This window comes from Lichenostomus cassidix, chromosome 1Aa, assembly GCF_008360975.1.
Source record: "Lichenostomus cassidix isolate B80296 chromosome 1Aa, HeHo_3.0, whole genome shotgun sequence".
Taxonomy (NCBI): Eukaryota; Metazoa; Chordata; class Aves; order Passeriformes; family Meliphagidae; genus Lichenostomus; species Lichenostomus cassidix.
Window position 1 is genome coordinate 3,115,846 of NC_139480.1, and position 19,135 is coordinate 3,134,980.

The 19,135-nt window shown below is 41.6% G+C and overlaps 1 protein-coding gene across 3 annotated transcripts in view; it reads right to left on the bottom strand.

The window, feature by feature from the left end:
* The window catches only part of MKLN1 (muskelin 1), a 94,257-nt gene that overhangs the window by 25,455 nt on the left and 49,667 nt on the right, over window positions 1–19,135 (bottom strand). For all 3 annotated transcript variants that reach the window (XM_085082032.1, XM_085082051.1, XM_085082042.1), the window contains exons 9-11: window positions 18,747–18,859; window positions 3,326–3,538; window positions 1,255–1,476 (exon numbers count right to left, since the gene is read on the bottom strand). In XM_085082032.1, coding sequence (XP_084938158.1) covers window positions 1,255–1,476; window positions 3,326–3,538; window positions 18,747–18,859 — 548 coding nt within the window. The remainder of the gene's footprint in view (window positions 1–1,254; window positions 1,477–3,325; window positions 3,539–18,746; window positions 18,860–19,135) is intronic.

A 19,135-nucleotide genomic window follows, 5' to 3' on the forward strand; every position in this document is an offset into this window, starting at 1 on the left:
GCCCTGCCTCACTCAGCTTTAACTTCAGAACGTTAAAGCAGCAGCTCATCTTTCAAGTTTATTATTAAGGAATTAACAGGCCCCAGCTCTAAAACCCATCATAAATTCACTGTTAAAAATACAACAGGAACAAAAGACAGACTGTAGGTGAAACCATCCAGGTACCAGCACATTACTAAATTCAGTACAGGCAAATGGCAAGGAGCAAGCCAAGAATAACAGGTTTATTACTTCTTTCAAGTCTGCCAAGTGGAAAGACTGTAAGAGGCAGATTATTTTTCTTTCGAATGGTTGAGAAAACAGAAAAGGACTTAAACTTCCATGACCTGTGCTTACAGAAACCAGTATTCCTACATTTACCACAGACACCTACTTGAAAGATCCTCAAGTCTCTGTGCAGAATATTTTGTGGCAGTATGTTTTTCCACCAATTTTTAAAGAACCATTCAAAACAGAAATAAAATTGAAAGCTCTGAAAGCCCAGTGTTCACTATAAAAATTCTGATCTTTCCCTTGAAAGGGCAAGAGAAATAAAATCAGAAATTTCTTCAAATTGGTGAATTTTGAGTTGGTGGTATTAGTATATACTTGAATGTCACAACATTCATTTTAATTCTCTTTAATTCTCTGCTCATAAATAGACATATGGTTAGTGAACACAATGGAAATGCAATGGAAGGTGCTTTTAATACCCAATGCTAAGTAAAATGCTATAGACACAGCCCTCTTTTCCTCCATGAGGCTCTGGATGAAGTGTCCCCAGTGCCATCTCTGCCCAGCTGTTTGCAGCTCCTCAGGACAACAAAAAGCAGCTGAATGCTCAGTACCAAGGGCTCTGAGGCCTGTGCCACTCAATGCACACCCAGAAAGTCCCATTCTAGTAACTGCACAGAGTAGCTACCAGATCAGAAGCTTCTAAATTGCTCTACTAACTTGAAAAGAACACATTTTTAGGTCACACTGAACTATGGCCTTTGGGTCTATTTACTATTGTTCCTCTAAAATCAACTCTTTTAAATTCATCTTGATTTTTACTTGAAATTTTATTCAGTTGGAGTCATGAAAGCTCCAAAAACTTGAATTAGCACCTCCTGCACTTACCAAGGCAGCATCAGAATGACAGCAAACATCGAATTAACCAAGACAACACATCACTCAAGAGATTAAAGAGCTCAAAATTTGCAAGGAAAACCAAAACCAGATGTTCTCCTTCAAGTCAGACATCATAAATCAAAGCAGGGTGTGGATACTTACAGAATGGAACAACATGCAGTGTCCTATCCGGGACTGGATATCCTCGGGTCCAGCATTGCAGGAATCCTCCCTCAGAAGTTTCCACGTCTGGCACTGGCAGTCGAAAGCAAACAAACCACTGAACTGGGGCTCACTGGCTCTGCTGTCGTCCACACTGCCATTGCAAGTCAGAATTCTGCCTCCAAAGGTGTAGATCATGTGTTTTTCAGAATCCATACACATCTGCAAGAACCAGGGAAGCAGTTTTAAGGTGGTACAGTCAGACTTGAAGACTCTGATATTTAAGATTAAACACCTCTCTCCTGCAAGCAATGCCTGCTAAGCTAAGACAGTGCTCTGCACATCTCCTGAGGCTCCAATAAACAGAAAAGGACACATATCTTCACGGTTGTCAGGTGTTAATCCCCTAAAAGAAATCTAAAGCACAAGTCTAATTTCTATATGCCATTTAATATGCAACAGAAAGGACTAAATGTACCCTTCATCACCTAAAAAGCCTGCTGATTTCAGGGAAAAGTACTTGAGAGTTTTTCACAAGGACTCATAGGGTTCTTTTCCATAGATCCATGGGGATCTTCTCAAGCTATGTCTTTACAGCCAGAGAGTTAACAAAATACCACCTTTGACAATGGTTATGCAAGAGAAGAATTCACAATCACTGCTAATTCACTGCCCACCACTCAGCTGATGCAAAAATCAGCCTGTGATTTGTTACTGAAATTTCATCCCCAGCACACATTTACTGTTATCCCATTACAGCAACACAAAGTAGGGGCACAATTTGGGCAAAGATTCCTCGTGGGAGTACAGCAGAAACGTTTAATCCCCAGACTGAGGTTATGGCACTCAAGAGAAGCACTGCAGCACAAATTAAACCAAACCAAACCAAACCAAACTCCCTGACTCCAGGTGATGTTTTCAGACAAAGCACAAAGCAGAGGGTTACAAAACACCAGAAAAGGGAAAAAAAAGCAAACCAACAAACAGACAAGATTACAGTAAGACAGAGAAGCTACTCAGCAAAGCCTACACAAAACACTTCTAGTGCAGCACATTTTTGAAGGTTAAATAAAAACTGCTATCGCAGTAGGTGCTGAGGGAGACAAGAGGAAGAGCTGCAGATTGACAGAATTCAGTAATGCCCTTCTTTCCTAAGACATAACACATGGAAAAAAGGAATAATTTCAAGAGGCAAACAAGATACCCAGAGTAGCCTTGCCAGCTGACAATTTCCTTGTGCCTCTTCCCCAACACCTGGGAGACTGGCATTGGTTATTAATAGAACAGAAAGACTGATTGGCTTTTGTTCTGCAGACATGGCGTATCTTTAATTTTCGGTGTCAGCAGAAAGGCACATTGTGCTGGCAAACAACAGCTTTGGTTACAAAACAGCCAGTACCAATAAAAACAGATCTTGAGCTGCTTTAAAAATGAGTCCTGATGTGCTGTTTCTTGGCGATGCTTCATAAAAAAGAAATCAATTGAGAACAAAATACCTTTTTCAAGTAGACAAAAGACATCAAACACAACGTAAGTAAAGAAGTTTTCAATTTGAACACGTGGACAGATGTGACTTTTTAAAGGATTAGCAGCCATTCCTCTAAGGAGTTTCAAGCTCTACAAAGCAAGCACATTCTACACTTCTTAAAGGTAACCAATTTGGAAAGAATCCTGCTCCTGTGTTGGCCTTATTCCAGCAGCTCTGCTTGGAGTATTCTTCCAAAGGTACCATATACAGCTTTGCAAGTTGCTCCCCAAGGCCCTCTGGGCAGGCAGATCTGCAAACCCAGCTCAAGGAAACTGATTAAAACCAGATGAACTGTGCTTTGAGCTTTAATAAAACGTGTCTTAATAAAATGCATTTGTTTGCAAAGGTTTTTACGATTCTTCTGACTCGGTTTGATTAGAACATCAGCAGCCAGTGGCGTTGAGCAGCAATGCCATTAGGATTTAATTGAGTGCTCACACCCTGCTCTGTTAGCTGCTACAACACCTCCAAATCACAGACACTACCATCAAAACTGACTTTTAAACACTGAAAACTTGTAGTAGGAAGATGAGTGTGGCTGACCTGATGATCAAACACCAGCTTGGGGCCTCCATCTGCTGCAGTGTCCTCGCTGAGCAACATCCAGGTGTTGGTGTCGATGTCGTAGCGATAGAAGTCACTTTTCAGGGATTTGCTGTTCCTCACGGAGGAATCCAGGTACCTCCCCAGGGTGTAGATCTGCCGTCGCTGGATGTCAATGCACATCTTGTGACAGGACCTGGCACTGGGACCACTCTGAGAAAGGGAAGAACAACAAAAATAACGAGAATTATGGATTTAATATTGCTCCAGGTAGGTCAATAACGGAAAATAAGTGTTAGCAGCAATTAGAAATCCATGGGGAATTCAGGAAAATCTGCTTGTAATCAGATACAGGATTAATATATAAGTAACTAGAAGAGCACATCCCATAACTTCTGTCCTTTAGAAAGACAGCAGCCAAAACCTTAATGCATTTGTCACAACAAACTTATGATTTGAACCCTTTTTGTCAGATTCCTTAGAAAACAGACAGTTTCTCCCAGAAGTGATTCTCAGAGGCGTGTGAAAACTACTTGATCTTTTAAAATAACAGAAGTCGATGCACATGAGAGGCAAATTAAGATGTCACAGCCTATAAATAACTACACAGGAAGAAGATTAAGAAGTGCTCTATTACAAGAGCCTCTGTTTTATTAATAGGCTGTTTTCTAACAGACCATAAGCAGACACTCCCCCAAGCAATCATATCCCGTAATGGCTCTGGGAAGGTAACAAAAGCACTCCCTGTCCTTCACAAATAGATATGGTCCTCCCAGCCTCCATCTAAAAGAAATTTTCCCACGGTAATCAAAACTGCCCTGAGTTATGATCTTCAAGAGAAACACACAGAGTGCCCCATGTCAAACTATTATGGGCTTAATCCATCCAGGAGTGCTCAAGTTAAATCATGGAGTAATTTATTCAATGACATTATGATATGATGATATCCAGCCCTGGGCAGTTTCCTTTCTGCTTCCCAAATCTCATTTTAAGGCCTCTCATACTCTTTTTCTTGAAGCATGAGAGTGATGTTCTGGTACTCCAAAACACCAGAAATCTAAGGTTTGCAAAGCCTTATGTGCCAAATATCAGACAAAAGGAAAACATGGCCCTGTGAGTGTAGTTCAGTTCTGTGGTTTGGTTTGACTCAGCTGGATGACAGGATACAGGGAGTGGCTTCCCACTGCCAGAGGGCAGGTTTAAATTAGATATTCTTCCCTTTGAGGGTGGGGAGGCCCTGGCAAATGTGCCCAGAGAAGCTGTGGCTGCCCCTGGATCCCTGGGAGTGTCCAAGGTCAGGCTGGACAGGGTTTGGAGCAACCTGGGAAGGTGTCCCTGCCATGGCAGAGGGCGGAACTGGATGATCTCTAAGGTCCCTCTGAACCCAAATCATTCTGGGATTCTATACCAAAAAATCTGTTAAACACTATTGAAAAATAAAGATTAAGCAAGTAGGCAAAGATGCAGCAAATCATTAAAATCATTATTGAAGACTGAAAGAGTAGCTATACCACACCAAATAATCAGCACAGTATTTGCTCCATGTGCTCCCAAGTACTGCCTTATGAAAACATTTTTATAATTGCACCATTTCACTTAAATTCTACTGAAATTTAAAATACACTAATGGAATGCACATCACTAAATTGGATAAAAGAAGAAAGGAAGCATTATATCTTTGTTGTCAGAAGCCTTTACTATTCACGTTACAGAATTCAATTTCTTGATTAAGCAATGGTTCCAGGAAACTGTTTACAGTAACTCAAAAGACCATGTGAAGAGGTGAACTGAATTGTTCATATTTTGTAAATATGAAGCATTATGTCGGCAATGATTATAGCTTTGAGGATTAGTTACTTCATGGTAATTAAGATAATTTTCTTTTCTGAAAAAAAAGAAAAAAGTACTGATAGCAGTGTAGTATTAGCATAAAATCCTGAAATGCAGCAAAAGCTCATTGATTGCCTTTGGTCACAGGGAAGAAGAGGACACAGAAAGCAACAACATAATTTAATTTGTTCCTAGAAAATACAAAAACAGTATCTTGCAGAGGACCCTATTCCAAACACACGGGAGAGTTCCTTTGCACGAGAAACACCACTCTGAGCATTCATAAAGACACACAAATAAATCACCCCCGTGTGCAAAGTCCATCCCAAGCCACAAAGCTGGGACACCTAAGGATATGGCACTTGTCCCCTGCCAATGAGCACATGTTTGCCTTGGCACAGCTGCCCTGTAGGTGAGATGTGAGGACCAACCTGTGCCTTCTGAGCCTCCACTCCGGCAGGTAACTGCAGTTTTTTAATTGGACTGGACAATTTAAGGATCATCCCCCACTTCCTCACCTCTATGTCGAATGAAGGAAATCCTCCCACACTTGTTCAAATAACATCTTTGGCACTTTCAAGATTCAAATCTCCAATTTGGCAATTTCCAGACCTGCCCTGCCATGAACTACATCATCAACCAAAATTTGTCTGAGCACAGACACAAGGCTGAAACACTTCACAATTCAATACCCATTTCAAGCCACTGGCATCAACAACACAGCTGCTACACTAAATATACAACATACAAATTTTCTAAAATTATTTTAAAATGAGGAAAAATTCAGGAAAAATATATTTTTTCCTTTAATTACATCCTGGCCACACCTTCTTTTTCAAAAAGCTCTTAAGGTATTAACATTTTATCTCTACAGACACAGAATCTTCATCACCTCAAGTTCACTCAAGAACTTCAGCTCCACCAAGTTGCACAGCCTGCCATAGCATGAACAATTTCTTGTAGTACAGGAAACTTCATCCAATTCGAAATCTGTTCTCAAAGAAAACTGGAGTTCTGCCTGCACACCACTCACAAGATCACATGGAACCTGCCAAAAGTTTCCTCCTTAGCAGATATGTTTACCAAGATGAGTAAATAACTCCATTAACAGTGATACATGCTGGTTTGACATTTGAGGCAGAAAAGAAGAAAGGTCTAAATCTGTGCTCACTTCTGAGTTCAGCTTGACCATGGCTGCTCTTGCAGTTCATATGTACTTCAAAGGGGGACACAAAGTCTGTTTACAAAGACACTACAAATGAGTAAAACGCTTCAAGGCACATGTGATGAATCAAGTGCCCGTGGGTGGCTGAGAATGTTCATCCAAAGCCGTGTGCTCCACGTGGCTACAACAGCAGCCTGTTGTTCACACAAAGAATACACTGCCACACGTGTCATGGGCACAGCAATCCAGTGAATTCAAACAGGAAAGTTTGTTGATTCCACAAGTGTTCAAAGAATTTGACCCTTTAAAAGCAACAAGTGAGAAAAACCAACCGTGATAGAGATGACTCTAACCCAAGGTTGAAGAGATCAAGCGTGGCTAGAGGGCAAAAGAACAACATTTTGTCCTCCTGCCAGGATGTGGGCTGGTCATGATCCATGAGTTACATCCTAAGCTGAGTGGATCTTACTAGAGATCTCTATATCCTTCTTCTGATTCAGGCCTTCTCACCAAGTCACAGTCTTGACCAGTTGCTTCTGTGGTCATCTGAACTCATAACAAACCTGTGCGAGACCCCTCAACCCTGGAAGCATTCAAGACCAGGTTGGATGGGGCCTTCAACAACCTAGCCTAGTGGAAAAAGTGTCCTTGTCCATGGCAGGGGGGTGAAACTAAAGCAGGGTCTTAAAAGTCTGTCCCAGCCCAATGACTCTATGATGAATTAAGAACTTTACAAGTGATTTCTTCTAAGTTGTTACAAATAGAATCCGCATTTTTGCAGAAGCAGCTTCATGATCTGAGTGACTGAAGCAGCAGAGGTGTTACTTCCCAGAGCACATCTTCCATAAAACAGACACTAAAAGTCACCTCCAGCAACAGCACCCAAACGACTCGAACAAACACCGACTCTGGGGACTCCTTCCAATTCTCATCAGGAGGCTCCTGGCACACACACTGCACAAACCACACGTGAAAGGGGCTCGTGACTGGGCTAAGTCCTTATTCAGATGGCAAGCAGTGTGTCAGGCTGCTTTGGCCAGCGCCTCAGCTGCTGCCAAGGCTGTGATGGCAAGAGGAAAGCATTAGCATATCACATTTCTAACCTACAGGACAGCAAACAATACCAAAAATTACTAAGCACGGGCACTGCTGGGTTTGTGTGGAACTCAGTAAGTTCCTGCACAGAGCCAGGATTGACCTGAACAAAGTGGCTCTGTGCCACCCAGCACCACCATAGAATCAGCACTGCACAATAACAGCTAAAACAGATTAAACAGCATGTGCAAGGTCTGTTTGGAAGTACTACAAAATACCAAGCTTTATGCCCAGCTCTATGACTCTTCCTCAAACAGGTTGGTGTTGATGCAACTCCTCCAGTCTCTACAACACAGATAAATGCCCTGGTGAGGGTGGGATGGTGGGGAAAGGAAGAGAGTCTGTATGGCCAGGAGCACTTAAGACAGGCTTTCAATCCTTTAAGCACCTAGGGCCAAATAGGATTTTTAAGTTTCGTCAGCGCTACACGAAATTCAATTGTGCAACGCCAAGTGAATACACAGTATACTTTATGAAAAGCCTTCTCAACATGCTAAGCCACTTTATAAAATCTAATTAGAGCTTTCTTCATTTAACTTGCAAATGCTGAAAGCAATTATCCCACTTAAGGACTAACTTACAAAACGTTTTCAAAAAGCAACACAACAGCACTGAGAGACAACACCGCCTCCTGAGAATAATTGATTTGTTCCTATACAGGGGAGAAAGGATTGGGACTCAACTCCCTAGGGTAGGGTCTGCTCAAATGACTATTTATGCCAGAATCAGCATGCATCATCTTAGCAACAGCATCCTGGCATGCTCCACTAAGGCACAAACATGATAGCTTTCATTTTTTGTTTTTAAATAAATGTCCTATGAACCTCCTTTAACGTGAACATGACCACAGGAAGCCGGCTCCACTGCCCATCCCAAACAAAAACTGGGGGGCTTGGCTTCTTATGGTTATCATAACCTTTTGCAAATAAAGGGGTTTCAGTTGCAAGAAAAATCTGTTTTATTGAGACCAATCCAGATGAAAAACCTCAGGAGCAAGCCTGGATCCTGTTCAAGAGTCAGGGAAATAAAAACAAAGAACAGCTGACTAATTCTCCGTTCCTGGTCCTGTAAAAGACTGAGTGGAATGTGAACACTGCCTCCAGTATGAAGTTCAAAAATAAGCGTCATGAGGTAAATGCTCTTGTCCTAAAGCAAACTAGGACGAGGACATAAAAAGACACAAACAACCTACTTTGTTTCCAGTCCTGAGAGCAGCCTGTCAGGCAACAAATAGACCCTCATGCCTACACACAACTGCAGAGATTAATTGCTCTCATTTCCCAGTTTCAGAGTATAATTCATTTTTTCCTCACCCCCACCCCCCAAAAAAGGGAAAGTTCTCCATAAACTTGAAAGGAAATTCGTATTATTCTTGGAATTAATTCAAGCCCATGTGTTGTAAGATTAGAGCTTGTTAGTGCTTTATCAATGCCAGTCTACAGCTAATGCGCTCCCAAAATGTTTCAACTGAGCTGTAGCACAGATTTGCTTTCCTCTACATGAGCACTAAATTCAGCAAGAGAAACAACTGCAGCCATACAACTAAATAAAACACTTTCATCCCATACAAGTTACTCACAGAAGGCATTTTAAGTTTCTCATAACCTAAAGGTGCCAGAAACATAAGAAAATAATTTAATCTATTGTTTTTTTTTTACAGTGGCATGGAGGATTTGTATGGCCCATCAGGCCAAGACACAAAACAGAAGGAGCTGGGAGTTGATGTATTGTTTCTATCACCCGTGAAATCACAGATCACATGCCAGGAGCACCAAATCACCTGAGGGAGGAGTGTCCTGCACATTTTGTCACACAACAGGAGCATCATAACTGTGTCCGTGGCCAGAGCAGCCCAGCACAGGCACATGGCAGGGCTCAGAGCCATCTGTAAGGGTTTCTTCAGAGTGAAAGACCCTCCCTTAAACAGGATGCCCCAATTTTCTACTCTGTATGCTGGCAGAAATCAGTGTCACCCATGTCATTTCACGTCCAAGATGTGACAGCTCCAGCATTAGATAAAAACCTTTGGATACCACATGGGGTAGATGCAGCAAAGGACTGAATATTTGTAGGAGCGTAAAATTGGAGTTTAACTCCAAAAAACATATTTTGGATGCTCAATATGCACTCCATTCATTAAATTAGTCTGCAAATAATCCCTGGAAGTGTTCAAGGCCGGGCTGGACAGGGCTTGGAAGAACCTGGGATACTGGAAGATGTGCCTACCCATGGCAGGGGTTTGGGATGGGACTGGATGATCTCTAAGGTCCCATCCAACCTTTAACATTCCATGATTCTTGCCACTAGTTATAAAAATAACTGATATTCCAACTTAATTTTAAGGCTTTTCTACCACTTATAAAGAATATTTTTTGAGAACATGCAAATTCATCAAACACAGAATGGTTTGGGTAGGAAGGGATCTTAAAGCTCATTCAGTCTCACCCCCTGCCGTGGGCAGGGACACCTTCTACTGTCCCAGGTTGCTCCAAGTCCTGTCCAGCCTGGCCTTGGACATTTCCAGGGATCCAGGAGCAGCCACTGCTTCTCTAGAAAACTGTTACATATAAATTAAATATGTTCTGCTAATAAATATTTTGGGAATCCTAATACGTAGACCAGAATCTGTCTAAGAGTCATAACGCTGAAAACTCCTCAGGACCAGCACTGGAAATCCATGAATTTACACAATTTTTCACACAAGAGAGATAAATATCTTATGACAAATATTAAGTTTGGATATTAAAAAGTTATAATTAACTATTAATAAGTCCAGGCACAGCCAAGACAGGGAAGGCACCCTCGGTCAGGCAGTTGACACAGAATTTGAGCTATGGCTAATCTGCTTAGTGGTGCCCTCCTGCAGCGATGCCACGGGATAGATTTACCAGCAAAGTCCTTTCTGGGCATCTGACTCAGACACGATGGAGCAGATTAAAGTCAGAGGCAGCTTTTAGCACACAGTTTTGTGTGCACATCTCTTCCACGTGGGAAAACAATAAAATTATTAAACGGGATGCTTTTTTTTTTGTTTTCCCTTTCCTAAAAGCACATTCACATTTGGGACAGTCCTAATTTCTCACTGTTGATGCTGCACAGCCCTGAGTTGAGCTTTCCACAGAGAGACTTTCCCTGCTTAAACTAGAATTAAAAAAATAAATGGCCTGATGTTCTATTTTTGAAAGACACTTCAATGAGCTTATAAGTCAAATGATCAGGCTCAGAGATCATACGACACTATCCTTATGACAGCAGTGGGTTGGATTTGATGACCCTTGACAGCCCAACCCTTCCAGTCTGACATGAACTTGACTCCAAGTGTTTGCTCCATCCTTCAGGATCAGCACAGGTTTACCACAGCACAGGCTCAGTGCAGCACACAAACACTGCTATGAAAACAAATAGATAATGTTCTATTCCCAAGAAATTATTATTTACTAGCCTCCCTGCCAGCCTGCTTGCAGGAATAATGAGAGTATTCCTATAAAGGAATGAATTAGTACTTGATCTTCTGGCTCCTGATGTGCCCTGATCAAGGCACCTTTAAAGACCCAGTGTGTCCTCCCAGATGAACTTTCCAAAGCACCAACACTTTGCTTTGACAGCTGTGCTGCCTGAGTTTACCTACAGTGCAGAAACAGCTTTGGCAGCCAATGCCAGAGGAACTGCCAATGCAGGAGCCACATTCCTGGCTCTTCTGAGCTCTCTGCTCTCACACCAAGGCATCATCAAGGCCTTTCAGCAATGCATAACAACATGGATCTCATGTTGCAGTAAACCAAGACATCTTACTAGCCAGCAGAGAGTGAGTGGAAAGGGGAAAAAGCTACCACATCTTCAAGCATGCAAACAGTGGGAAATACTTGGTGGCTGCTCAGTACTTAAAAAGAGGTCATAAAAAAGATGGAGGGGGGCTTTTCACACAGGCAGGTAGTGATAGGACAAGGTGGAACAGTTTTAAAATAAAATACATGGCATTAAGATTAGCTGTTAGGAGGAAATTCTCTACTTAGGAGGGTGGGGAGGCCCTGACACAAAGTGCCCAGAGAAGCTGTGGCTGCCCCTGGATCCCTGGAAGTGTCCAAAGCCAGGCTGGACAGGGCTTGGAGCAACTTGGGATGGTGGAAGGTGCACCCACCTGTGGCAAGGGCTGGAATGAGTTGATCTCTAAGGTCCCTTCCAACCCAAACCATTCTGTAATTCTTTTATTTATGTGAAGGAAGTTGCAGGAATGTGTATGAAGGTCTTGTGTAGGCTTTAGTTTACAGTCAAAAATAAAAGTCATCCAACCTTTGTGATTCAGCTTACAAATGCAAACAAGAGAAGCACTGAAGGAATATCCCAGCTCAAGGCGACCTTGCAACAAAAGGACATCAATTCTGTGCTATTTCTAACAAAAGGCACAATTCACCTGCAAACAAAGCGCTGCTCACATCGGTGAAATGTGAAAAAAATTATAACTTCTTAAATTTTACCAAGTAAATTATCAGTTTGTTCCACATGCACTGCTCAGCTTTGCTTTCAGCAACACTGATGAAATGTAACAGACAACCCAGCAGAGAACCAGAGCTTTCACCAGCTCCAAGATGGGCCCTCAGGACAACATCCCTCGTGTGCCGAATTTAACTAACCCCATTAACAATTGCAGGATGTTGAATGAGGTCATTTTTGCATGCATCACAAGTTCATGCTGTCCTCTCATTACTAGTAACAATGGCCAGCGAAGGTCCAGCCAAGAGAGATTTTTCCATAGACACAAACTACTCAGCTGAGCTACAGCCCCACTTGAAGACCAGAAGGCTGAAAAAATTCAACTGGTTGCTTATAAACTGTTTAGCCACAAAGGTGAGGATGCAGCAAGGTTAGACTTTTGGAAGTTGATTTTTTTTTTTTTTTTTTTTTTAGTTATTTGATCTTGAATGCTGGTAATAGACAAACATGAAGTTCTAAGTCTAAACCCCTTTGACAGCCGCAGGTTCTCAGATGTTTCTGAGAAAGTGAAGACAGTTTTGTTTAGGTGACAAAAGAGTTGTTTGCACCCAAAGGTATTATCAAGTTGTAAAAACGGCTGTTTAATTTCCTAAAGTCCAGTATCAGTAACATCTCCATCACCTGCATGCCCTGGAAAATTCATGGATTAAGTCCTATTAAACACACTAAGCTCTTTCAGGTAGGTCTGAACTCAACACATCGATGCACCACCCATTCTGCCAATAAACACTCTTGAGACAATTCAGAAAGCTCAATTCCTAATTACTTCCAAAACCTAGTGGCTGAAAAACCTTAGCAGCAAGGTCCACAAACACTTACTACATTTTCAAGCATGTAATTATCCAGACAATTTAGCTACAGATTTGTCTCTGATACTACTTGAGACTGCTTTCCCTAAGTTACCACCTTGGGATAACTGATATTTCTTTAGGGATTTCTGTATTTGTACAGATTGAGAAATGTTAATGTAACAAAAGTCTCTCAGTGTAGCTGAAATAAGACATTACTCTACTCCCAAGGCAAAGCTGACTGCTGTGTGAAGCTACTTTCACTCACTGACAAAAGAGTAAGTTTTCCTCCTGCCTTCTACCTGTACATATTCTCCTATTTCTTTAAAATCCTTTTTTAAAAATCCTTTCAGTGTGAAATGCTGGGGTCCTGGCATTGCAGCTGGCTCATCTCACAGATGCATATTTCTGTGTCTTTAAAAGCCAAAAGGATATAAATCACAATTCTTTGTACCAATATCAACCTCTTCACTAAACCTTTACCTGAAAATCCTGTAATGTCATTTTCCCTCAAGATGCATCCACAGCCACCCAAGAATGACTGGACACTGCCTCATCTACAATTTACAGGGAATTGCAAAATGCATTAGGATGATGCAATAATGTCCTAATAAAGCCATGTAAGTAAAATAAAGTTCCATTCCAAACCAGAGATCAGAGCATTAAACTCATCATAAGCTGCAGTTGAAGTGGTGATTTTTATTGGAACATAAATGCCACAAATCAACTCTGCCTGATGCATTACTTCAAGGACTAAAAGTAGTTTTGCTTTGCAACTGAGAGCTTTATGATGACTTGGAAATTCAGTATAACCTGAAGACTGGCACGCACAAGCTCCAGGACTGCCAGGGTTGTGCAGCCTCCAGAACACCAGGCACAAGGCATTTATTTAATGCTCCTTTCTCCACGAGACTGACTTGAACAGCAGCGTGTGGAGGAAAGGGACCTCCAAATATTCAAACATCTGCTGTGAGGAATAACTGAAGTTTGGCTGGTTTTCTGGGCTCTTTTTTTGATGCTCGAAGCAAGAAATACAGGCACCAAGTGAGGGAACTGAATAACTTAAGACCCGGAGCTGTTTTCAAATATGGATGATCTTTTCCTTAAATAAAATGTCAAAGTTAAAAAAAAAAAGACAAATAAACCAGGGTTAAGAGGACAGAACTCTTGAGGCATACAAGGTAGCATAAGCACATAAGTTAGCTTTAAAAGCTGAAAACCTTTTCCAAAAAGTTTATTTAAAAATAAATTATTTTTAAAAGCTGAGGTGCTACTCCCTCAACAGGGTCCTTTTGCTTTAGGCTGCCTAAGTGGAAATCACTGGGGATGTCAGTCAGGCATATGTGAAAGTCTCTCTCTAACATTCTGGTGAAAGAATACTGGCTTAGAACATTTTAAGCCATTATGCTACTGAACAGGGAGGGAAAATAAACCATTAGCCTGTGATATTTGGGATCAGCCTAGGATACTTTTCATGTGGTTCACTCCAGCATCTGCCGTCTTTGTCCCTACTTTTGTAGGCATTTGCACCATTTAGGAAGTTGGCTCCGAGGTACGTCTGCAGTATCCAAGTTTCTTTCAGGGACAGCTGCCTTCTCCCTATGTGCTTTTGTGGCACCAGGCATCTCGTACAACTGAGCATCTGTACAACTGGAACTGCTCAGCAGTAGGACATGGCACACTCAGTGTATTAGATCTCAAGTCCGTAAACATCACAATATTTGAAACAAAAAGCCCCTCAAGTTACTTGAAGTGTCTTCCAAACTGTATCACCATCTGTGGGGAGAAGTCAATATTTGAGACTAGTTCAATTCCTACACTTACAGCAGCACAGGGTAAAAGCTTTACATTGATAAGCTCATGTACTGCTGCATCACACCCCAAAAATCAGTCAGAGGTGTCACGAATGCTTACAAAAATGCTTCTGTGGCAATATGACACTGAAAACTTGGGGTAAATTCATCCATGTCAACAAAAGTAAAGAAATGCATGCAGAGACTGCAGAAAATTTAACTGGAAATACAATAGCAGCTGAAATCCCCCCTGGCTCTCACCATTAGGAGATCTTTCTACACTTGTCAGTTTTTACTTTCAGCATCCTGGAAAAGCACTTGGTGCTCACAGCAAACTGTCACCTCACAATACACCCATTTTCTACATCATTTTGAACCTACTGAACAGGAGGCACTTGTTGACCTACACTTTACTTCATTGTGAGGAAAGATTTATCCTCTCAAGCAGTTAAACCATGACAAGACCTTCACTTCTACCTTTGGCAAGAAAACACTTCAGAAATTTTTGAGAGAAACACAGTGTCACCTAAACCTAACCCATTTACACAATTTCTACGTCCTTCACAGAGCTGGTTTGTGAGCAGGGCTTCCCTCTGAAGATGCCAGAATGAGGATGAGTCAATTTGTTTTACAAGAAGCACCACAGAAGGTACCATCAGTGCAGTGACACTGTTTGAAGGGAGAATCCCCCCATCTCTTGTCTCTAGGAAATGCTAAAACAAGGTACAGGAATATCAGTGACACACAAAATATGCCAACTATCACACTACTTTAGTCTCATTTATCTCATCTCCAGAAGAATCAACATACCTCAGCATTTTGATCCTATCTCAAAATCCCCATGACTATCAATTTATATCGAAGTCTTTTCTACACTTAAAACTGTCCTCCTGCACTGAATTTCACTAAATTACCCTTCAAAAGAGAAAGCAGCTGCTTAGAAACTAGAAATATTAGACATCAAACACATTAAGTTTTTCTACTAACTGACATTGGCCTAGAATATAAATGTCCAAGGAATGACAAGGTTTGTTTTTTTAAAGCTATTTATTTCTAATGCCAAAGAGGTCTGTTGATCTACAGCCACTAACAAAGTCTGAAGACAACAACATTTGTCAGAACATTCCACTTGATTCAGGCTAAAAACTCTTAAAAGGCTTTTAAATGAAATATATTTTGGCTGTGCCTTGTGTCAGCTGATTCACAGAGCTGTAGCACACTGCAGAGACAGAAGCTGTGGGTAAGCTGAGAGGCGCTGAGCTGCTCCGTGGAGCATCTCCCTGGAAGGACAGAGGATCCAGGAAGAGGATATGACAAGGACAACAGGAACCCTGCTGGATCTATACTCTGAAAGGATGGTGGGGTCTGTTTGTCCATCAGCAGTGGGGGTGTGCTCACCAGCAGGGTCTCCAGACCCTCTTTTTCTGGCTGCAAGAATCAGCTACTCCAGCAGTGCCCTGAGCATTTTGTCCACACATACAAGATAGGCTTGAGGAGCTGGAGCACATCCCGGAAGAGAATGGAGCTGGGGAAGGGGCTGGAGCACCAGGAGCAGCTGAGGGAGCTGGGAAAGGAGCTCAGCCAGGAGAAAAGGGGATCAGGGGGACCTTGGGGCTGTGCACAACCCCTGACCGGAGGGGACAGCCAGGGGGTCAGGAGGGGACAGCCAGGGGGTCAGGCTGTGCTCCAGGGAACAGGGACAGGAGGAGAGGAACAGCCTCAGGCTGGGAAGGGGAGGGGCAGGGTGGATACTTGGAAAAATTTCTTCACTGAAAGTGTTGGCTATGTCTGGAACAGGCTGCCCAGGGCAAGGGTGCAGTCCTCATCCCTGGAGGGTTTAAAAGCCATGAAGATGTGACACTTAGGGACATGGGTCAGTTGTGGTTTGGCAGTGCTGGGGGAACGGCTGGAGTTGATGATCTTGAAGGGCTTTTCCAACCTGAACTATTCAATGACTCTATGAAGAAGGGCTATGGAAAATCAGCTTTGGTGGATTTATTATTAAAAAAGACAAATGAAACTTCAGTTGACAAAGAGACACCTCACTGGAAAACTCTGAAAAACAGCAGCAGAGAGTTCACTGAAAAGGTCTCACAACCTTTTCCTAAATCACTGCAACAGAAGCTCCCAGTACCTTCATCCCAAAAGCATTACTGTGCATTATCACTACAATAACACTGGACAGGATGCAACTTTCACCATATTTCACTCTTGTCTAAGTTTAATTATTGAGTGGCTAATTTAACCACTGTCACTGATTAATTAGAATAAAAAAGCCAGAAGCAGAACCAGCACAATACAACAAAACAAGATTAAGCTCTACTGGAATCTACTCTGAATATTTTTTAAAATTCCATGTCAACAGACATTTCCTTTTTGCGAATTGTTTGTGAACAGTTGATGTCCCTATTAGAGAAACATCTGGAGTCTTTGTTTTTTAATTTACTTCTCAACATTTGAGATTGACCTTTTCATTTCTAAATCAGGTTTCATCCAGATCTCTTTGGAAAAAAAAAAAAACAACAAACAACGCAATCTACTTCTGGTTTCCAAGTACAGCAGCTGCCAGTTCACTGTACCTCTAAAAGTCACCAAAACCTTGGACTACACTTCAGGAGACCTCCTGAACACTGCTGAATGTATCACAGAATCATGGAATGATTTGGGTTGGAAGGGACCTTAAAGATCTTCCTTCCTCTCCCCCTTGACCCTTCCCATATTCCATTCGAATTTCCTAAACTTCCATTACACTCTTTTACCTTTTTTCCCCTCCAAAATCCCTTTATAATCGTTGAATCACATCAACTCACAACTCTTCTACTGTGTTTCCTGCACAGCCCTCCTTTTGTGCATCCCTCCTTCCTCCCATCCCACTCTCACCCTGCTGGAGTCAGGCATGAGGAACCTGAAGAGAAAACATCCCAGTCAGGCCTCCTAAGCTTTACAGACACTGAACTGGATGTGGGGTGACCTCAGCAAGAAAGGAAATTAATCCCTTGAACACCAGACTGACACTGGTTTGTGCAGGAAGAAAACACAGTAGCCCCTTTTTGACTAAACGGTACATAAATGTAACAATTTTACCTCTCCACAGCTCTGTTATGACAGAAACCAGAGTATCACATTCAGTTTTGTTATTGCCCATTTTATAAAGGATGTTACAATCAGTAAGTCCATGACACAGAGATTTGAAGGCTACAGGAAATGCCTGTGAGATTTTTTTTTTTTTTTTTCACTCAGGCTATTTGTCCTACTTGATTACAACCTCTAAAAACCTTTGCCATAAAAAAAATGAGAATATTAAAGTGTTATTTAATCTGGTAGGGAAGCTCACAAAATTAGCCATGACAAGAAAATGAGAAAATACAAACGATAAACTATACATTTTTATACTGTTTTCAAATAGCTGAGAAAATCAACTCCTGAATTTGTCAAAAAGTGGTGGGATCTCAAACTTTTCATACCTTCAAGAAGAGGTTGCATGAATTTTCCTCTGACAAACAAGTAATGAACTCAATACCCAAGAACCACACGGAACTTGAAGATTTCACAGTGAAATGAATAACACAAGGCAAAGGTCTTGGACTTTTTTGTTTCCTCCTATAACCCAAGCTACATTAATTTCAGGTTTCATACGTCAAATTCTGAGCAAAACAGGCCAAGGAAAATGGTTGAGATGAATTCCACGAAAGCTCTCGGGGTTGTGTAGCCTTTGGCAGTAACCCCCTGTCCTCTCCATTTCCATCTGGTAGTTGTCCATTTCTACTCATTTTTGACAGAAGCTAAAACAATAAACAATTTGTTTCTGAAGCTCAAACACCAGGATCGAGTCTGAAATGTTCATTAGCAAATATCTTGGAACCTTCCAGTGGGAGGTGTCCCTGCCCATGGCAGCAGGGCTGGAACTGGATGATCTTTAAGGTCCCTTCCAACCCAAAACATTCTGTGATTCTGTGATAAGTCTGGTTGTTCAGTCACACAAAGTTATTTAACTCGTGCTCTACTCACTGAGCTGATTTTTGTTCCATCATTTCTGCTTTTGAGAAATAAACCTTCCCCCTCCAGGAATCTTAACATTTCAAAGCCACCTCCAGCTCACATTTTCCTCACGTAAGCATTACAAAAATCTTCAGAACTTGAAGGTCTGAACTCTGTGGCTCTCACCTCATGCTGCACTTCAACACAAGTACTTTAGAAGGGGCATTTTTGTGGGCAACAACTGATGTATATTTAAAAATATGGATGTTTGCAGAATTTACCTCTTTCTCGGTGTCCCTGGATATACAGGTCCACTGGTTTTCCTTCACACTGTATGCCCAGAAGTCAGCCAGATCCTGAGTTCCATCCCAGCCACCAAACAAATAAACAGTTTCTATTAAACAGAAAAAAAAAAAAAGGAAAAAGTTAATTTTATTTTTAAAAAGTATGTGTTTAAACAGGCTAATACCTCCAAAACATCTGTGACAAGCAAACTATCAGAAGAGAAATTCAAACTCTTTTTTACTTAAGACACCACTCCTGTTTGAATGGAACGAGTCATCAAGACAAAAATGTGGTTTGGTTTAGTAATGGAAGATTTTAGGATTGATAGACAGCCAATTCTCAAAGAGTCATTTTCTATTTCTACATTTACATAAGAGGCAATCAA